Source organism: Ursus arctos, unplaced genomic scaffold, assembly GCF_023065955.2.
Source record: "Ursus arctos isolate Adak ecotype North America unplaced genomic scaffold, UrsArc2.0 scaffold_10, whole genome shotgun sequence".
NCBI classification, from domain to species: domain Eukaryota; kingdom Metazoa; phylum Chordata; class Mammalia; order Carnivora; family Ursidae; genus Ursus; species Ursus arctos.
This window is the reverse complement of record NW_026622764.1, coordinates 56,504,399-56,526,336: the sequence shown is the minus strand read 5'-3', so window position 1 is coordinate 56,526,336 and position 21,938 is coordinate 56,504,399. Positions and strand designations below refer to the sequence as shown.

Genomic DNA, 21,938 nt, shown 5'->3' with positions numbered 1-21,938 from the left:
TCAGTTTGTGGCAGTTTATTAAATTATACTGCTTTTTACTTTACCAACTATAACCACATTCAGATTCCACTAATATGGAATTTGTGAAATAAGGCTAGGTGCCAAACTTAAGTTATGTACCTGCATACCATTTTAAAACAGAAAGGTGTCCACACAGTGGACACAGAGAGGAGTTAAGAGGAGTAGGGGGCCCTAAGCTTGCCTCGTACCTCCAATACAGCTAGATAAATATCAAATCATTCTAAACACCCAAGAAATCAATCTGAGGACTGAGAGAACAAAGCTGCACGTCTACAGGTAGAAAAATGGCCACCTTGTGGAAGGTAGGAGCTGTGGAGAGTTGATTTGCAGAGAGAAGAGCTGTGGGTGCTATGAAGGGGTAGGAGCCCTGATCCTTGAGAGAGGAGTGAGAGAGACAGAGAGAGAGAAGAAAAAGTGAAGCAGCAGGCAGGGGACTGAACAAGAAAAAATCTTCCCCAAAACCAGTGACTGGGAAAAGGAGAGGGGCTGACTATGGCAAATTTTTATAAGCAGCAGAGCATCCATGTCGCTGCTGGGGTTGTGCCTGGGAAGCTTAGTGGTGCTCTGGTGGGGAAGGAGGGCAGAGACCTGGGAGCAGGCAGTGTGGTCTGAGGATCCCCTGGGTCACACAGGGAAAAACAATTCCCCTTTTTGGAGTGCATCTAGGAATCGTGGATGGCCTCTCTCGGGGACAAAAGAACTGGCGGCACCAGTGTGCATCCCTGTTTACTAGCCTGGGAATACAGACACTGGCTGAGGGTGGCAAATCTTGGTGCTGCTTTTTGTTGCACTTTACCATAAACTCTGAACCACTGTGCAGTTGCGCAACTGCTTTTCCGGGGACAAACTGGCACTGGCCACAGTGTGGCAAGACCCTCCCCCAGAGGATCAGCATGAGTCCATAAAATTGGGAGTTCTGAAACCCGGCCCTGGGCCTGAGATAAAACACAGGAGTATTGTGCCACCTGGTAGAGACAGGGTGAAGGCAGGGATCTGACAGAAACTGGGGACACGAGAGGGGTGACTGTTCACTCTTCTGTGAGGGTTTCTTGAACTGTGGCGGGCATCGAACTCTCCAGTGTGGGGAGGACAGCAGAGCAACACCATTTCCCCCACACCCATCAGGACCAACCAACTTTAGTGAGCAACACAGCACCCCTTGCTCCCCCGCCCTCAGGGGAGGCTGGAACTGCTTACACCAAGCCCTGCCCCCCTGTATCCTGCAGGTGCAGCTCCACTAGGGCAAGTCTGCCTGATCAGTGCAGCAGGCCCGTCCCCCAGAAGACCAGCACAAACCTCTCACATGCACCTAAGTCTGCTGATCATAGAGTGCTGCAAAGCTTCAGCTCTAGGGGAAATAGAATCTAGGATCTCTCTCTCTCTCTCTCTTTTTTTTTGATCTAGCTTCTTTTAACAAGCAGACCAAAACACACCTAGTTAAAACCTGCCATATAGTGGACAAGGTCCAAACACCACCCACTGGAGGCGAGGAGAAACTCTGCGGAGGATTGACCTGAGGGAAGGAGCAGTCAAAACAAAATAGCAGGGTGTACACTCTTAAACACCTCCTGAATCACCAGGCCTAAGACAGTATAGGACTTTTTAAAAAATACTTCTTCTTAATATAGCCATTACTCTCAGGAGCCGGAGTATAACAGGCTTTCCTAACAATCACCCCCCAAAACAGTGACCTAGTCAAAATGACAAGATGGAGGAATTCACCCCAAAAGAAAGAACAGGAAGAAGTAACAGCCAGGGACTTAATCAATACAGATATAAATAAGATGCCTGAGTAAGAATTTAAAACAACAATTATAAGGATACTAGCATAGAAGATACTAGAGTATCCCTTACTACAGAGATAAAAGAACTAAAAACTTGTCAGGCCAAAATAAAAAATGCTATAACCAACAGGCAAAACTGACTAGATGCAATGATGACGAGGATGGACAAAGCAGAGGATATAGATGTAGAAGATAAAATTATGGAAAATAATGAAGCTGAAAAGAAGAGGGAAAGAAAGGTATAGGATCACAAATGTAGAGTTAGGGTACTCAGTGACTCCTTAAAACATAGTAACATTTGATCATAGGAGTCTCGGAAGAGGAAGAAAGAAAAAGGGGCAGATAAACTGCTAGGCCAGTCTTACCAAAAAGAAAAGAGAAAGGACCCAAATAATAAAATCAGTATGATTTTATTATAAAAATGAATGAAACAGGAGAGATCACAACCAACAGCACAGACATACAAACAACTGTAAGAGAATATTATAAAAAATTATATGCCATCAAACTAGGCAATCAAAGAAAGGGACAAATTCCTAGAAACATACAAACTACCAAAACTGAAAGAGGAAGAAACAGAAAATTTGAACAGACCCATAACCAGCAAGGAAACTGAATCAGTAATCAAAAATCTCCCAACAAACAAAAGCCCAGGGCCACATGGCTTCCCAAGGGAATTCTACCACACATTTAAAGAAGAGTTAATACCTATTCTTCTCACAAAAAACAGAAATGGAAGGAAAACTTCCAAACTCATTCTACAAGGCCAGCATTACCTTGATTCCAAAACCAGACAAAGATCCCACTAAAAAGGAGAATTACAGGCCAATATTCCTCATGAACATGGATGCAAAAATTCTCAACAAGAGAAGTCCAACAGTACATTAAAAGAATTATTCACTACGATCAAGTGGGATTTATTCCTGGGGCGCAGGGGTGGTTCAATATTCGCAAACCAATCAGGGTGATACACCACATTAATAAAAGAAAGGATAAGAACCATATGATCTGCTCAATAGATGCAGAAAAAGCATTTCACAAAATACAGCATCCGTTCTTGATAAAAACCTTCAACAAAGTAGGTACAGATGGAACATACCTCAACATCATAAAGGCCATATACGGAAGACACACAGCTAATATCCTCAATGGGGAAAACCTGAGAGCTTTTCCTCTATAGTCAGAACAAGACAGGGATGTCCACTTTCACCATTACTATTTAACATGGTACTGGAAGTCTTAGCCGTAGCAATGAGACAACAAAAAGAAAGAAAAGGCATCCAAATTGGCAAGGAAGAAGTCAAATTTTCACTATTTGCATACGACACAATACTCAGTGTAGAAAACCCAAAAGACTCCACCAAAAAATTGAAAATGAATTCAGCAAAGTCATAGAATATAAAATCAATGTACAGAAATTTTTTGCATTTCTATTCACCAATAATGAAACAGCAGAAAAAGAAATCAAGGAACTGATCCCATTTACAACTGCACCAAAACCTGTAAGATACCTAGGAATAAACCTAACCAAAGAGGTAAAAGATCTATACTCTGAAAACTATGAAAGAAATTGAAGAGGACACAAAGAAATGGAAAAACATTCCATGCTCATAGACTGGAAGAACAAACATTGTTAAAATGTCTATATTACCAAAGCAATCTATATATTTAATGCAATTCCTATCAAGATATCTCTAGCATTTTTCACAGAGCTAGAACAAACAATCCAAAAATTTGTATGGAACCACAAAAGACCTTGAATAGCTAAAGAAATCCTGAAAAAGAAAAGCAAAGCTGGAGGCATCACGATTCTGGACTTCAAACTCTACTACAAAGCTGCTGTCATTAAGACAGTATGGTACTGGTAGAAAAACAGACCTGTAGATCAATAGAACAGAAAACACAGAAATGGACCCACAACTATATGCTCAACTAATCTTCGACAAAGCAGGAAAAGACTATCCACTGGAAAAAAGATAATCTCTTTAACAAATGGTGTTGGGAAAACTGGATAGCCACATGCATAAGAATGAAACTGGATCACTTTCTTATACCATACACAAAATTAAATTCAAAATGGATGAAAGACCTAAATATGAGATAGGAAGCCATCAAAATCCTAGAGGAGAAAAGAGGCAGAGACCTCTCTGACCTCGGCCACAGCAATTCCTTACTAGACACGTCGCTGGAGGCAAGGGAAACAAAAGCAACATGAACTATTGGGACTTCATCAAGATAAAGAGCTTTTTGCACAGTGAAGGAAACAACAAAAAAACCTAAAAGGTAGCCTACGGAATGGGAGATATCTGCAAATGACATATTTGATAAAGGGTTAGTATTCAAAATCTATAAAGAACTTATCAAACTCAACATCCCCAAAACAAATAATCCAGTTAAGCAATGGGCAGATGTGAATATACACTTTTCCAAAGAAGACATCCAGATGGCTAATGGACACATGAAAAGATGCTAAACATCACTCATCATCAGGGCAGCAAATGAAAACCACGATGAGATACCACCTCACACCTGTCAGAATGGCTAAAATTAACAACACAGGAAATGACAGATATTGGCGAAGATGTGGAGAAAGGGGAACCCTCTTACACTGTTGGTGGGAATGCAAACTGGTGCAGCCACTCTGGGAAACAGTATGGAGGTTCCTCAAAAAGTTAAAACAGAACTAACCCTATGACCCAGCAACCACACTACTAGGTATTTATCCAAAGGATACAAAAATACTGACTTGAAGGGGCACATGCACCCCAATGTTTACAGCAGCACTATCAACAATAGCCAAATTACAGAAAGAGCCCAGATGTCCATCTACTGATGAATGGATAAAGATATTAGACAGACAGACAGACACACACACACACACACAAACACACAATGGCATATGACTCAGCCATCAAAAAATATGAAACCTTGCCATTTGCAATGATGTGGATGGAACTAGAGTGCATTATGCTAAATGAAATAAATCAGTCAGAGAAAGACAAATACCATATGATTTCACTCATATGTAGAATTTAAGAAACAAAACAGATGAACAGTTGGGAAGGGAAAAAAAAAAAAAGAGAGAGAGAGGGAAGCAAACCATAAGAGACTCTCAAGGACAGAGAATAAACCGAGGGTTGATGGAGGAAGGTAGGGTGATGGGCTAAATGGGTGATGGATATTAAGGAGGTGACTTTTTATGATCAGCACTGGGTGCTGTATATAAGTGATGAATCACTAAATTTAAAAAACCCCCAAAAACCAAAACCAAAAGGTGTCCTAAGCAAATCAATGGTATAAGCCAGATGCGGTTTTTGCATTTTTTTTTAAGTGTAGTCAGGGAAGATATTTAGCTTACTGAAGAAATGAAACCAGTTTCAATTATTTAAAAATTCATCTTGCACAATTAAAATGCTAAATAACCTGTGTATTATTGAAAGCAAAACCACCAATTTTTTACAAGGAGTGTGCCGCTTCTGCAATTTGTTAGAATATAAAATGGATTCATTTAAAATATTAGAGTTTAAACAAGCATATCATAAAAAAGTGAATAATTTGAAGTAAAGCATTTCACTCATGGGCACTATTACATTTTCACATTTTCAAATATAACACCACACATTTTCTTAAAATAATCATTTGATACAACTATTACTTATGTAGGTGGCCAAAAAAACCAGCCCATTTTCTGTTTCTTTTTTTAAAAACCACTATTCTCTGTTTCTTTTCCTTCAGCCAAGTTTCTCTCTTCTCCACTTTATGGACCTTCCCCTCCCACCATTTCTCAAATCAAAACCAGTAAATACAAGAAAGAAAACACATCCTACTGAGGAAAGTACACTTTAACGAACTGGGCAGTTGCAGGAGCATCCTCAGAGGGAGACCTTAATTGGTGTAAAGAAGGTGACTAATGTCCCTCTAGTGCTCTCTGATCAGGCTGCAAATGGAGATAAATGCCTCCTCTTGGCAAGCAACCATATCTAACTAGAAATAGCCACAGCCACAAAAAGAAACCTTATGCTGACGGTCCTTTATCTCCTTTTTTACCCCGTAGGTAGCTTTGTCTCTTCTAAGAAATATGAATAGAATAAATATAAGGAAATCTCAACAGAGAGAAGGAGACAGGATATTTTTCTAACCTTATGTAATTAGATAATAAATATTGGAGCAGTTGCACTTTCCTTTCTTCCTTATATTACCTGTTTTTTTAAAAAGATACCAAGAAGGGTGATGTGTCCAGTGTTCTAGGTTATGATCATTCAAATGACTAACCACTTCCTTTACAATCTTCCCAGTGTTTAAATTACTATTAATAATGGACTTTACTCTTTATTTTTTCATTAGATAAGGAACTTCTATATGAATAAGGACAAAAAAATTATTTATTTTACAACTGCCAGTCATAAATGTCACAGTTTTAGCCACCAACTCTAAGGCTTCTGGTGTATAATAACACTTTTGAACCAAGGAAAGAGAACTATGATACGTTTTCAAAATATGATTACTAACATACCAACATACAAATAAGGAACAACAGTAATAAATTCATTTTACAATAGGGCATTAGCTTGACATATTAAGAATTAAATCCCACTCCTTAGAGGAGCATTATGTTTCATGAGTTCACAGTCTAACAGTTCTCTATTTCTGTTCTGGGATTCTACATACTACAATTTATATTTATGTGAATATGTGAATAGTGAAACATCTACTAGGAATATGTGAATAGTGAAACATCTACTAGGGAGCCTACTGAAAAATACTAAAGCTGAATGTGGCCAATGAAAGCAATTATTCCAAGGGAGTGTAGACTGACGTTACCAGCTGGCATTTGGACTGTATACGTTGAAATAAGTGAAATCAATATCACTTGTCAATTTACAGATTCAAAATAAAAGCACTGAGAGGGAAAAACAGAACAAAATTAGTATTAAACTCTTTATGATAAACCACTGATTTACATAATGGGAGGGAGTAAAACATAACAAATACTTACACATAAACACTTTTATATTTCCCATCTTTTCCAGTACTTGAGACCAGAATTTCGTAACTATAGAGTTCTGGTACGGAAGTCTCATCTGTTTCTCCATTAATGAAGCTGGAAGGAGGTGACCAGGTAAGTACTATTGTCCTTGCCTGGATGTCTGAGGCCTGCAAAAACAATATTTAAAAGCTCTTTGAAACAACTGTAATGTGCATAATGAACAGTGAAAATCTAATGAGGTTTCAAGATTAAATAAAATATATCTGTATCTACTTACATAAAATGGCTCACAAATAGAAACCTGTCCATTTGTAGATGAGATATAATCTGTTATAAAAGGGCAGATGGGTTCAATAAAAATCTAAAGACCATTATGGCCCATTCAAAACTATTAGTGTAAACACCACGTACAGTCAAAAAAGAATGGAAAAAAGTCCACTTGTAACATATTGAAAAGGTTCATTTCCTCAATTTAGAAAGTGTCTTACAATAAGAAAAAGATAAAATAGATAAAAATGAGCAAAGGTCATGGACTGACCAAAGAAACATAAATATAAATGGATAATGCAAGAAATGATGTGTAAATGCGTTCATAATTAAATAAATGTAAACTAAACCAAGATATCACTTTTCATCCAACAGACTGGGAAGATTAAAAAGCTAGTAATATCTCCATTGTGTTAAAGAAAGGGTTTGGAGAAATGGGTTGAAGTATAATCAACATACAGTGTTATATCACTTTCAGGTGTATGACATAGTGATTCAACAATTCAATACATTTCTCAGTGCTCACCATGGTAAGTGTATTGTGTGTTTTTTTTTAGAGATCGGGAGGGAAGGAGTGAGGGAGAGAGGAAGAGAGTGAGGCCAGAAGGAGAGGGAGAGAATCTTAAGCAGGCTCCATGCTCAAATCAAGAGCCACCCAGGTGCTCCCATAAGTGTATTCTTTTTTTTTGTTTTGTTTTGTTCGTTTTTTTTTCAAGATTTTATTTATTTATGTGACAGAGAGACAGCCAGCGAGAGAGGGAACACAGCAGGGGAGTGGGAGAGGAAGAAGCAGGCTCCAAGCAGAGGAGCCCGATGTGGGACTCGATCCCGGAACGCCAGGATCACGCCCTGAGCCGAAGGCAGACGCCCAACAACTGTGCAACCCAGGCGCCCCACCCCATAAGTGTATTCTTAATCCCCTTTACTTATTTCACCATCCCCACACTCATGTCTCCTCTGGCAACCACCAATTTGTTCTCTGTATTTAAGAGTCTGTTTTTTGGTCTCTTCTTTGTTTGCTCACGGTTTTGTTTCTTAAATTCCACATATGAGTGAAATCATACAGTAACTGTCTTTCTCTGATTTATTTCACTTAGGTCCATCCATGTTGTTGCAAATGGCAATATTTCATTCTTTTTTTATGGCTGAGTAATATTCCATTGTATATATGGTATACACACACACCACATCTTTAGTCATTCATCTATGGATGGATACGTGGACTGCTTCCATATCTTAGCTATTATAAATAATGCCCTAATAGAGGAGCGCATAAGTGTTTTTGAATTAAAGTGTTTTTGTTTTCTTTGGGTAAATACCCTGTAATGGAATTACTGGATGATACGGTCAGTAGTTCTGTTTTTGATTTTTTGAGGAACCTCCATATCATTTTCCACAGTGGCTGCGCCAATTTGCATTCCCACCAAAAGTGTACAAGGGTTCCCTTTTCTCCACATCCTTGCCAATGCTTGTTATTTCCTGTCTTTTTGATTTTAGCCATTCTGACAGGTGTAAAGTGATATCTCATATTGGTGTAGTCTCAATAGTTTTTGTTTTTGCTTCCCTTGTCTAAGGAGACATATGTAGAAAAATGTTCTATAGCTGATGTCAAAGAAATTGCTGCCCAAGTTTTCTTCTAGGAGTTTTATGTTTTCAGGTCTCAAATTTAGGTCTTTAATCCATTTTGAGTTTATTTTTGTGTAACTGCATTCATAATTAAATAAATGTAAACTAAAACAAGGTACCACCTTTCAACTAACACACTGGGAAGATTAAAAAGCTAGTACTATCCACTGTGTTAAGGGTTTGGAGAAATGAGCACTCTCTTAAGTGTAGGTAAGAGTATATATGGTATGATCCCCATGTAGAGCTACTTGGGAACCATTATAAAAATTGACAATATGTTTACTTTATAGTTCAATAATTCCATTGCCAGGAACTTTTTTTCACGAAAATATCCTATGAACTTACATAAGCACATAAATACATGTACTTAAGAGTACTTATTGCAGCACTGTTACCAATGGCAAGAAATTGGAAATATTGGTATAGCCTCTTAACACATTACTATGCAGGTGTTTAAAAAAGAATGAAGAAGATATGTATGTGCTGACATTTAAACATGTCCTTAATATATTGATGCTATGTAATGGGGGAAAAAGGGAAGGAACAAAGCAGTATATATGCTATGATATCAGCTGTGTTAAAAAAAATTTTAAAAATGCACACAAATATCTGAAAATATACTGTACAAATGTACTAATTCTTACCTTCGGGGATTTTGTGCATATGTGTGGTGGGATACAGGGAGAGTTGTGAGAAAAAAACAGAAGGTCTTAGTAGTATTTTGTACATTTTGGATTACTGGAATAATTTATGCATATGCATTCTTTTATAGTAAAAATGTAATAAAGAGGGGAAAAAAGTCGAGGGATTAAACTAAAGATTGGTAAGAAAGGTTATCAGATCACACCTAGACTCTAATGTAAAAGCCTGCTTTAAAATTATGCATATTTAATAACTATCCTGGTGTTTCTACACACAAAACCACTAATCACTAGGATGAAGACCACCCCTACCTTAATTAGGCAGAATAAATGGTCTCTACACAAGCCATAACATTCCCCCTTTTCAAAGTTCTCAAAGCCTGAATAAATTTAGAAGACGATTACTGTATATATTCTGCTTCTGTTAAATCACAGAAATATATTTTACCTACTATCATACTACCTTAAAAAAGTCTTAATACTATGTTTCATGTACAATGGGCTTAAAAATGACTCCTTGTTTTAATCAATGTCCATCTGGCTATTAACCTGTAACTGTGCAAGTTTTTTTCTTTTTTTAAACAAACATACTGTTAACATACATATATGTACAATCTTTAGAGTCTCTTGATTTTATGAGATTATCCTGTATTAAACTGTGAGAATAAGTAAGTAAACAATACTCTGAAGGTAGGTCAGCCAAAAGCATTAACTGGCATCTACTTTTTGAAGCATACTTTATCAGGCTTTGTGGGGTACTGACTACATCATGGAAAGTACAGGTGGTAGAGATGACCTTAAGTAGGAAGGCAAAAGACCTGCCACTAATTTGCTTGGTGATACTGAACTCTAAAACCTTCAGGGTCCCAGGTCTCACCTACAAAAGTGAGTGGCTGAGTGAGATGATTTATTTACCATAACTAATCAAATATAATATTTTTAAAAGGCTTTTTATTTGGGGCGCCTGGGTGGCTCAGTCGTTAAGCGTGTGCCTTCAGCTCAGGTCATGATCCTAGGGTCCTGTGATTGAGTCCCGCATCTGGCTCCCTGCTCAGTGGGGAGTCTGCTTCTCCCTCCCCCACTCCCCCTGCTTGTGTTCCCTCTCTTGCTGTGTCTCTGTCAAATAAATAAAATCTTAAAAAAAAAAAGCCTTTTATTTTGGAATAAATCTAAATTTACAGAAAAGTTGGAAGAGAGTAAGTATACAGAGTGCTTGTATACCTGTTGCCCAGCTTCCTCTATTGTTAACATCTTACATAATAATGCATTTTTGTCAAAACTAAGAAATTAACAACGGTAGAATACTATTAACTAAATTTTTAACTAATCTATACTTTTAACGTTTAAATAGATTGCTAGCATACTATGCTGAATTTAGAAAATATGGTTAAAAAAATTAAGACACACTGCTAATTTCAACTTTTCTAGACAATCTGCTTTTACAGAAAAAGTCTTGATCCCAACTCCGTCTATTAAAAAGGTACTTTATTACTTGCACCTAAACATTAAGGCACAAAAAAGGAGTAATTACATTGGGGTTGCTGTGGAAAACTTCATGAGAAGTGAATTTTCAATAAAATTTTAAAGGACTTGGGATGGGATATAATTTGGAAGAAAAGAAATGGGTAACTATTATAGGAATGAGTAATTTCTTTTCCTAAGCTTATGCTTATCGCTGGTTGTCCAAGGAGCATGTATGGGTGTATTCTGAAAAGCTCTCTAGTAATTTCACTCCCATAAGAACCACAGATTAAGAGGAAAAGAGAAATACAAAGGACCATTAAAAGGATCACAGAGGAAAGAGGAAGACAATCATGTCTTGGAAGACAAGGGTAATAGTAAGTGATCTACAGTGTCAAATAGTGCAGGGAGGCCAAGGGGAATGAATGTAATCTAAAAATGGTGTTATCTGGTGCTGGTTTCAAAGGATTATTAAAGGGTTATAAAGAAAAGGGAGGTGGATTTCCATAAAGCTACTGTGAAACTCCTGTGTAAAGATGAGGTAGTAACTGTGTGTGTATGTGGGAAGCCAGGGAAGAGTGGATCCTAGAAATTTGAAGCAAAAGAACTGATAAAGCTTGGAGTTTAGTTTGCCATTAAAGAATTAAAATTAAAGACGAAATGTAAGATGATATCGATATTATGATCAGGAAAACCTGGAGGGGTATGTGATAACTGATGGATATACTAAAAGAAAACAGAAAACAAAAAGGATCTATTTAATCCAATCCCTTCTTCATTTCAGAGAAACAACAGACAAAATAATTTAGAAAAGAGTAAGAAATTAATTTTCTAGATGAAGTTCTAGTTGTTAGCAAAACATACACATTTGGATGTTCTCCTTTTTTTCAATTTTTTAAAAGTAAGCTCTATGGCCAATGTGGGCTTGAGCTCACGACCCCAAGATTAAGAGTTGCAAGCTCTACTGACTGAGCCAACCAAGTGCCCACAAACTTGGACATTCTTTAGGAAGCCTTAGGAGATGTGGTTCTAGAGAAAGTGGTGAATAATGAGGGTAGAAAAATACAGTTTGGAAATCATCTGAAGTGAGTCTTCTATTTGTATGCTATTTTAGAAGTAAAATTTGCTTTTACATACATCTCATTTGATTCTTAAAATTACCCTCTAAAGTAAACAAAAAAGATATAACTATCTTCATTTTATAGAGGAAATATATTCAGAAAGTTTGAATAACTTTTGAAGTCACTTAACTAGTAGTGACTGATGTGGAGAACAAAGGCAAAAGAAATACAGTAAAAAAAAAAATTAAACTATCTTATAACTTACAGCCCACTGATAAGTAATTGGGACACCCATAGTGACCTTCCTCCAGGAACTCAACTGCCTCAGTGTTAATACTTTGCTAAAGGCAAAAGGCAACCTCAGCTTGACATTATCCGGCTGACCTCCAGTCTTACTTTAACATCTGAATTCCTTTGGAAACTATCTTTATCTCTATCCTCCCCAAGACATATGTTAGCAATCATCATCCAAACATATGGCCCACTGATAAACATCTGAAGGGTCTCAAGACGAAGGTGTTATTAGATATTAGAAAATGACTTTATCCTAACAGCAGCTAGCCCCTCCAGGTCCTGGAAACCTTGCTTCCAAATTCCTTAGAGACTTAAACTATCCCTAATCCTCTCCCAATTTGAGAGTATATAATCAGTCGCTCCTCACAATCCCAGTGCACTTCTTCCTGTGCAGGGGTCCTGTCCCTGTGCTTTAATAAAACCACTTTTTTTGCACCAAAGATGTTTCAAGAATTCTTTCTTGATGGTTTGCTCACAGACCCCAACATTTCACATCAGTGACTAGGACCTGAATAATTCAGTTCCTTTTCCATTACACAATGCTTCTATCCTGAATTCACTTCTGGTCAGTAGCTGAAAATAGACATGACCATGTAAAAATATGTCTGAGTACTGACAAAGACTAGATGGTAGTAAGCAAAAATGAAAAAAAAAAAAGTGGTTGGATTAGATTATACACACATATAAAATACAGCATATTTTAATTTTTGAGGCAGATTGTGGTCTTTCTTAGGTAAGGATCAAAACCACTCTTGAAGTAAAGCTGTCAGGTTAAATGAAGTCTAGCTAGGAAGCTACTGAAATAACAATCCCCTTGTATGGATATGGGGATTAGGAAGTGGGAGAGTTACTCTGAACATAACTCAAAGGTTCAGTCTAAGGAAACCTGGAGTCAGATGTTCCAGTGACCGACCATTAAAAGGAAAAGGAAAGGGATAAAAATTCTGAGAGTAAAAAGGTAATGAATAAAAGGCAAGGCATGTTTAACTTTAAGCATTATTAAAATAAAGATGTTAATATATTTTGACAGAATGAGACTTAAAACAATTTCAAAGAAGCCTTTCAAGGAAGCGCAATAATAAACACTTCCATCTAATATAATTATTTCTAGCATGTTAGGAAATACAATACCATTATATTCTATTTTATGGAAAAAGAAACAGATTCAGAAAGGCTGAGTGACAGGTCACTCAACTCCCGAATGTGCAGCTGAGGCTGAGTCTAGCCTATGTTCTCCCCTCTACCCTGCACCTGAGTCACATGAGTGAGCTCTTCTTCTTTTTTGGTTTCTCAAATGTGTCATGTTCAATACTTTTCAAATGTTGGTCACTCTGCAATACTGTACCCACAGTAACCCCCATACTCCACAGTGCCCAACTACTACTTTTTTTTTAAATTTCAGTTCATCATTCTCCCTTAGTGAAATTTCTTTTGACATCCCTGTCAGGGCCTAGTTCCCCTATTATTATATATTCTTATAGCACTCTATCTCTGTTCTGGCACTCCACAGATATAATCTTATATTTATTGCATGACTTAATCTACTAACCTAAATTCTGAGGGGAGGGGCCGTGCCTGTCCTTTGCTTTTCATTCTATCTCTAGCTTTTAGCACAGCATGTGGCATTTTATTAGTGATCAAATATTTATGGAGTAAGTGAATACATTTAGTTTGGTGCTCTAAATGAACTAGAGCATGCAAAAACAACTACACACACACACACACACACACACCTCTGACCTATACTTCACAATTCACAAGTAATTTAATAAAAGAGCTATAGCTACACAAATCGAAACAAAACAAAGCAAAACAAAACCATCAGCATAACTTTCTTTTATGACACAGGACTTACTTTACAAAATTACATCTTCCTCATAATACTGGGCAAGAAATTCTTTAAAAGAACTATTTCAAGATTTATGGCCTGAAAAATTATGCTTTTAATATCTAGACTGTAACAAGTAAATGCTGCTAATATTAACTTCATTCAAATACCAATTCCATTAAGGCCTGCAAATTCTTTTTATCAATCTAGTGATATACATTTGGATATATACAGATCTTGGAAAGATACTGAATTTCTCTTGCTTCAGTTTACTCATCTGTAAGATAGGGAAAAGAGTACATACAAGCTTGTTCTAGGAATTAAATAATGCATATGTTTTCAAAGTACTTTGAACAGAGTCTGAAACTAGTAAACTTGTATTAGCTATTATTATGAAATAATTCTGTGTATGTTTACATTAATTTACATGTATGAGCTCAATTTTTTCGGAGAACCCAAATTAGAATGAAAGGAAACTAGAGCATCCAAAGCTATTATTTAGGGTTGTCAGAAAAAGTAGGACCAGAGTAGCTTATTAGATAAGTGACTGGCTTACTCAAATTTCCTAAAATGGGATAAAATTAAAAGATAAGCTTTTGTGGAGAGGGTGTTAAAAGAGTAACGACAACTTTTCTACTCTGTTTCCATACAAAAATAGAGCAAAGTATTTTTTGGGTAACTTAGCACAAAGTATCTTACCACAGATTTTTTTTTTTTTTGCAGAGAAGAGATAGAAGGTTTTGTTTTGTAAATCAAGAAATATTTTAATCAATGTTTAATAAATGGGCTTATCCTGACTGAGAAAGCCCTGTACTCTGCTTCTGCCACATCTTGTATTTCTCTTTCCTTCACTGCACTATGTTCCAAAGAGGATGGTTCTTTCTATCTGGCAAACTTGCCAGGATTATTCCTGCTTTCCCTCTCCAATTCCTTCCAACTTTTGCAACTTTTCTAACTTCAGAGGCTCAGAGAAGGTTTTCCTAATTGCTCTACTTAATGTAATTCCCCACTCGTCTGTAGTGCATCACATTACCCTAGTTCTGTAAAAGCTCTTTTTATTATCACATCTGATTTTGTTTGTATATTTGCTTTTTATTTATTAGTATATGATACAGTCTCAATAAATATTTTCATTGGTTGTCATGATGTCAATACTTTGACTGAATGATGGGGCGCCTGGGTGGCACAGCGGTTAAGCGTCTGCCTTCGGCTCAGGGCGTGATCCTGGCGTTATGGGATCGAGCCCCACATCAGGCTCCTCTGCTACGAGCCTGCTTCTTCCTCTCCCACTCCCCCTGCTTGTGTTCCCTCTCTCGCTGGCTGTCTCTCTCTCTGTCAAATAAATAAATAAAATCTTTAAAAAAAAAAAAATACTTTGACTGAATGAGTAACTATGTAGCTCCTGAAAAAACAATGTAATGACAGTTTGCTAAGGCACAGCACAGTGAAAAAAGCCTGCCACAGAAAAACAGGGTACAGTATGGTCCCTTTTTCATAAAAAGACAAAAGAAAAAATATATATCGATGGACGAACACATACAAATGAAGTGAAACTGGAAACCCAAACTGTTAGTTGTGACTAAATCAGAGGAGTGGGTAAAAGGAATTTATTTCTACTATATTCATGTATTACTTAGATGTTTCACCATAAAAGAGTTCACATATAACTAATAAAATAAAAATTCAATCTTAATCACTGGCACATCTATTAGCTCACTTTTAAAATGCAGTGAAGTTATAGCTCTTAAGCAGAGAAAGAGAATGACTAATCTGAACTGTGACATTCTGGTTTTCCTTCTAGTTTTTTCTTAGCTTTTTCTAAAGTCTTTCCTTTTTAAGACTATAATTACAGTGTCTAAATAGTTTGCTCACTAGCATTTTTCCCTACAAAAGCATCTTTGCATATTTTTATTCTTCAAAATCATATTTTTAAACGGTTAAAATATTCTGTCCAGTAAAAATATCCCAATTTATGAATTCTTTTGTTTCATTTTTGTTAACATTAGTGTTGCGGAAAACATTTTTGTTTGTGGAGCTTTTTATTAAGAAATGGGCCCTCGGTTTCGGAGAAGTTTAATTTTGATTACTAGTTAAAAACACTTTGGGGTCTTAATGGGTTTAACAAGTTCAATTTGTGTGAGCAATTAAAATTAATCTTCTGTCAAATCTGATGCAAATATTTTTCCTATTAAGATGACAGCCTTATTTAGGCTATATAAAAAATAAGCAGAAAATATTATGTAGCCAGGTTTGCTGTCACACCTTTTGCTGACTTTATTTCTTCTATTACATGTATACTTATGAAAGGTTTGGGAATATAAACCTCTTCTATAGTTTAACTCTTTTTGCATCTGGAGTTAACTGAATATATTTATTACAGAAATCATATAGATGGATTTTTAAAAAACTGATACTTAGTCGTACCCACACTATTACATCTTTGTCTCTTCCAATGATTTTCAATATCATTTAGCATATATTAAATCCTAGTTTAAAAAATGAATTCTTAATTGAATATTCTGCTTCACTGATTAACAAATCTTTCTTATGTCAGTTCTACATTGATCCATTATTGATATCACATTCTTATGGTTTTTTGTTTTAGTTTTTTAATTATTTAAGTAATCTCTATACCCAGTGTGGGGCTTGAACTCATGACCACAAGATTGAGAGTCATGTGCTCTTCCAACTGAGCTATCCAGGTGCCCCTAATATAGTTAAGTTTTAAGCAAAGCCTGAATTAAAATACACAAAATCCTATGTGAATAATACGTAGTATAAATGTCAAGAAAATACATGCAATACTTACCACCGGTTTGACAATGTTGGAAAGAAGTGCTTCAAAAGCTTTAGTTTCTTCGTCTTTTTCTTAAAAAAAAAAAAAAAAAAAAAAAAAAAATTTAATGAACTTAAATACAATCATCCCTCTCCCTCAACAATATGTCCTCTGAAACTATGTTGGTAATCTGAGATTTTTATTTCCTAGTTTTTACTTTAGTTCATATTCTGCAGTTTGTAGCTCTTCAGGATTTTTCTTCTTCAGTTTCTATTCCCATTTTAACTGGGATCCCTAATTATAATGCCACTATATATATATCTGAACCAATCACTAAGTTTTTCTTATAGAAAGAATATTTTTATTCATAGCTGTAAAAAATACTCTCTGGAATTCTCATTACCCAATTTCATACCTCTTAACAGCTAAGAAGTTAGCTGAGTATTATTATTATTTTTTTAAGATTTACTTATTTATTTGAGAAAGAGAGAGAGTGCACGCACGGGTTAGGGAAGAAGGGGCAGAGAGAGAGAATCTCAAGCAGCCTGACATGGGGCTTGATCCCATGACCCCAAGGTCACGACTTAAGCTGAAACTCAGAGTCAGACACTCAACTGACTGAGCCATCCAGGCGCCCGAGTATTTGCGTTTTGGCTGGCCTTAACCCAAAATAAAAATGTTAATTGATTTGACCATAACTTATATCCATAACTGACATATCTGTAACTTTATCTTAACTCTTGTGAAACATCAGTACTGAAAAAGATTGATCAGAAGGTCTCAAAAATATGGGTGAACATTTTTGTTAATATAAATGTTAATGTACAAACCATGAGGCTGTTAAAGCATTAAAATGTATTGGTGGAGAATGGAAATTACAAAGAAAAGGAAGTAGTGCTCAGAGTTCATATGGTGGAAGTCACAGGTTAGGGGAAAGGTCCAAGGGAAAGAAAGGTCCAAGGAAAATAAGGGGATTTTAAGAAAGTAATGAAGAATACTCATTCCTAACTACAGAATATACAGATAGATTGGTGAATGACATGAGTTGCTTTCAGGTACTCATATATAAAGAAGTTGGAAGAAATAAAGAGTTTTGATAAAAACCAGCATAGCCTTGTCAAAGGGCCCAGAAAGAGAGGAAAATGAATCTGGATGAACTTTACCAGGGTTTTCTTTTCAAAGAGAAATTTCTGTTGGCTAATAAAATTTGCAATGTTGTTGAAATTACTGAACTGAGCATTCCCAAATTGTAAGAAGAAGTACCCTAGTAACAATTTAGGTTTTAAAACTTCTCACATTTAGGAAGTGTTGTTAAAAACAGTTTATCTGGAGCATGATTAAATAACTGAAAGAATGTACTTTTAGTTGATTAAATAATGATGAAAATTACCAACAGGAATAGTTGAGTATTTTAAATAGTTACCTTCTATTTCTGTATCAATTTGTGTACCACCTTTTCCTTTCCCTGACTTGTTCTTTGCTGATCCTACGTTTACACCACTAGCATTCTGCCCTTTTATAAGCCCATTATGTTCATTTATGGGAGAAGGGCATTTCTGGGGTGATGATGGTGGACTGCTCATTTTATCTTTCTGTGTTCCTTGGCGATCCTTTAATTTTTTCTGCAAGCGTTCATATGTTTTACTAGATCTTTCATCTCTAAAGTTGGACCTTCCATGTGTAGAGTGAGCATCTAGGAAGAAATAAAAACATTTTAAAACATCACTTATTCCAAATACATTTACGACATGAGAAAGGAATAGGAAATAAATCTATCATTATATTGCATGAAAACTATTATAAAATATTTCAAAGAATAATTCTGCAAAACAAAGCTATTTCTGCTTCTTCTCCATCTACCGAGAGAACCAAGCTTTTTGATTATAATTATATATATCAAATAAATTTCTTCATCTTTTCCCAATTAACTATTAACCTCCACAGAAGCAGCTTGGTGGTATGTTACGACAATCCTAGGTGGGGTAAGAACTGAATTGAATTGCGTACAGTTCTTTTTCTTTTACTCTTTTGTAGCCATCACTTTTAGCATCTCTTTCAACTTCAAACATATTAAGTAGGTAAACAGAAAACCGTCATCTGCCTAAAATCCCTTATGACTCAAAAAAAAAAACCCCAAAAAACCCAAAACCCCCACACGCACAAAAAAACAAACCAAATCATCACTGAAAAATTAAGTTATAGGAGTTAATAAAAAGAAATAAATAGGATTGCTTACTAAGAACAGAGTCTAGGTACAAAACACTGCATCTCTGGATATCACAAACTCAAGGTTGTGATTTAGAAGAATGTATTTATTCTAATAAAAGTCACATGTCACTATAATAAAATCAATACACTTCATAAATATTGTTACCTGTCCCAGAGTTTATTTTTGTTTTAAATTTAAAATCTGTAATGAGAAAAATATTTTTAAAAAGGCTCAAAATTCTAAGTTTTAACTTAACAGTGTTTTAAGAAAATTAGTACAATATTCTTGAAATTAGTATTATAAGGGCATGTACAATAACATCTGAATAAAAAACACAGGAATTTGGGTACCTACATATAAAAGAATGAGTTTGGATACCTACCTCACACCATATACAAAAATTAAAATAGATCAAAGATCTAAATGTAGGAGGTAAAACTATTAAGTTCATAGAAGGAAACACAGGTGTAAATATGTATGACTTTGGTTTAGATAATAGTTTCTTAGGACACCAAAAGCATAAGCTATCAAAGAAAAATCAGATTTCACCAAAATTTTTCTTTTCTGCATTAAAGGACACCACTGAGAAAGTGAAAAAGACAATATAAGAGAAAATATCTGTATATCATGTATCTGCTAAGGGACTTGAATCCATAATTTATCAAAACTATTACAACTCAACAATAAAAAGACAAATAAATAAAAAAATGGGTGCAGGATCTGAATAGACATCTCTCCAAAGAAGATATTATAAATAGCTAATAAAGCAAATGAAAAGGTGTTCAATATCAGTAATGAAAAACAAGCAAATCAAAACCACAATGAGATCCAAGTTCACATTCACCAGGATGGCTAGAATCAAAAGACAATAACAAGTTTTAGCGAAGATATGGAGAAATTAGAACTCTCCAACACATTGCTGGTGGGAATGTAAAATGGTGCAGTCACTAGGGAAAACAGTTTTTGCACCTTCTCAAGAAGTTATACATAGAATTACTAGACAAGCTGGCAATTCTACTCTTAGGTATAACTCAGGAGAAGTGAAAACATGTCTATATAAAAACTTGTATACAACGGTCAAAGCATCATTATTCATTATTCATAATGGATAGAAAGTGGAAACAACTCAAATGTCCATCAAGTAATAAATGGATAAACAAAATTACATCCACATAATGTAATCATTTTTGGCCATATGAAAGAATGGGGTACTGATCATGCTACATTTTGAACTAAGCCTTAAAAAAAAAGCCCAAGTGAAAAAAAGCTAGACATTAAAAGACAACATATTGTATGAACATTTATATCAAATATACACATTGTATATATATATTTATATGAAAGAGCTAGAATTTCCTTTTCATGAATGCTGCTACTAGTTACAAAACTACTGTCAGTTATTAGGATCTAGTGGAGACACTTTGGCTTATAAACTCAAACACAGTATGACTCTTGTCTTCCATCACTGGATAGCTAGTTTTTAGATTTGTACCCCTTGTGGATTTGTATTTTTCACTTTTCTTCATAACAGTGTGAATCATATCCATGTATTCTAATATCCCCTCTGAATAACAATGGGTTTTAACAATGTGAAATAGCAATAGTTATAACATCTAGTTTTTTCTTATAATTTTCTCAAAAACCTTTTTAAAAACAATCATAATTAGTAGTAAAGAAAATAGAAGGATGAGACAGATTTGTAGTATAAACTCTTGCTACTCAAGTTTTCACTAGACCACTGCATGAGCCTCACCTGGGAGTTTGTTAGAGATGCAGAAACCTAAACCCCACCCAGAACTACAGAATCAATGTGTTACTTGGGCAACAGAAGTAAGTTGGAAAAAAATATATATATGACATAATATATATTTATTACTTAGAGGCTGTGCTGTATAATTAAAATTCTGTATTTAGAGTTATTCTATAAGTTTACTAAAAATTAATGATAGGTACTGCTAAGCATAAGTGATGGGTAAAACAGATTTAGTTGTCAGGGGGTGTACAGTCAAATAAGGGAGAAAGACATATGAATTAAAAAAAATCAAATTGTGTTAAGTTCTGTGAAAGAAACAGAGGTTTCAGTGTGAGAAACTAATAAGGTAAGGTCACAGAGGGTCTCTCTGAAAGCTGAAATCTAAAGGGAAAAAAAAGGAGCTTTCCAAGGAAAAAGGAAAACCGCATTCCTGGCAGAGAGAACATCATGTGCAGGGCACTGAGGCAAAAAGAACTTGGAGGTTTTGAAAAACTGAAGGGGGAGTAGGGTGGGACAAAGCAGTCAGAGGCCAGAGCAAGGATAGTAGGTTGCAGGCAGGGTCAATTTTGGCCCCTACAAGTCATTCAGCAATGTCTGAAGATATTTTTAGTTGTCACAACTGGGTGAGGACAGGGCAGGGTTTGGTAGGAGTTGTACGCTACTGGCATCTGGTAGGGCATGGCTTCTCCTGACTATCCTACAATGCACAGCTATGTACTGTAAAACAAAGACTCATCTGTTCCCAAATATCAAGAGTGCAGACGTGGAGAAATCCTGGTCTAGTAGAAGGTTCAGGATTTTATTCTAAATGTAATGAGAAGTTACTGAAATCTTTTAAATATGAGAATGGTTTGGTTTCTATTTTAAATGATTACTCTGGCTAAGCCTGGATGGCTAGGGGCAAGAATGACAGCAGAAAACCAACTGGAAGGCAGCAGCTGCTGCAGTTATCCTGACAAGAGCTAATAGTAGACTAGATTTGAGTAGCAATGGAAAAAAGTAGATAAAATTTGGAAACTTCTGAAAATAAAACTGATACCAATTGATGTGGGGGTTAAAGAAGGAAGAATAAATTTGATCATGTGGTTTTCACTTGAGCAAACTGAGCAGACAGTGGTACCATCTATCAAGATGAAGATGACAGAGAAAAGCAGGCTACATAATTGAGATTTATGTTTTAGAAACAATGTAACTGATATGCATGAGACATTTAAGTGGTTATCAAGAAGG

The 21,938-nt window shown here is 35.8% G+C and overlaps 1 protein-coding gene across 4 annotated transcripts in view; it reads right to left on the bottom strand.

Annotated features, from left to right (window-relative positions):
* The window catches only part of FNDC3A (fibronectin type III domain containing 3A), a 158,520-nt gene that overhangs the window by 39,149 nt on the left and 97,433 nt on the right, over positions 1-21,938 (bottom strand). For all 4 annotated transcript variants that reach the window (XM_044381803.3, XM_026493254.4, XM_044381804.3 and 1 more), the window contains 3 exons: positions 18,170-18,439; positions 16,780-16,838; positions 6,802-6,959 (listed from right to left, as the gene is read on the bottom strand). In XM_044381803.3, the coding sequence (XP_044237738.2) occupies positions 6,802-6,959; positions 16,780-16,838; positions 18,170-18,439 (487 nt within the window). The remainder of the gene's footprint in view (positions 1-6,801; positions 6,960-16,779; positions 16,839-18,169; positions 18,440-21,938) is intronic.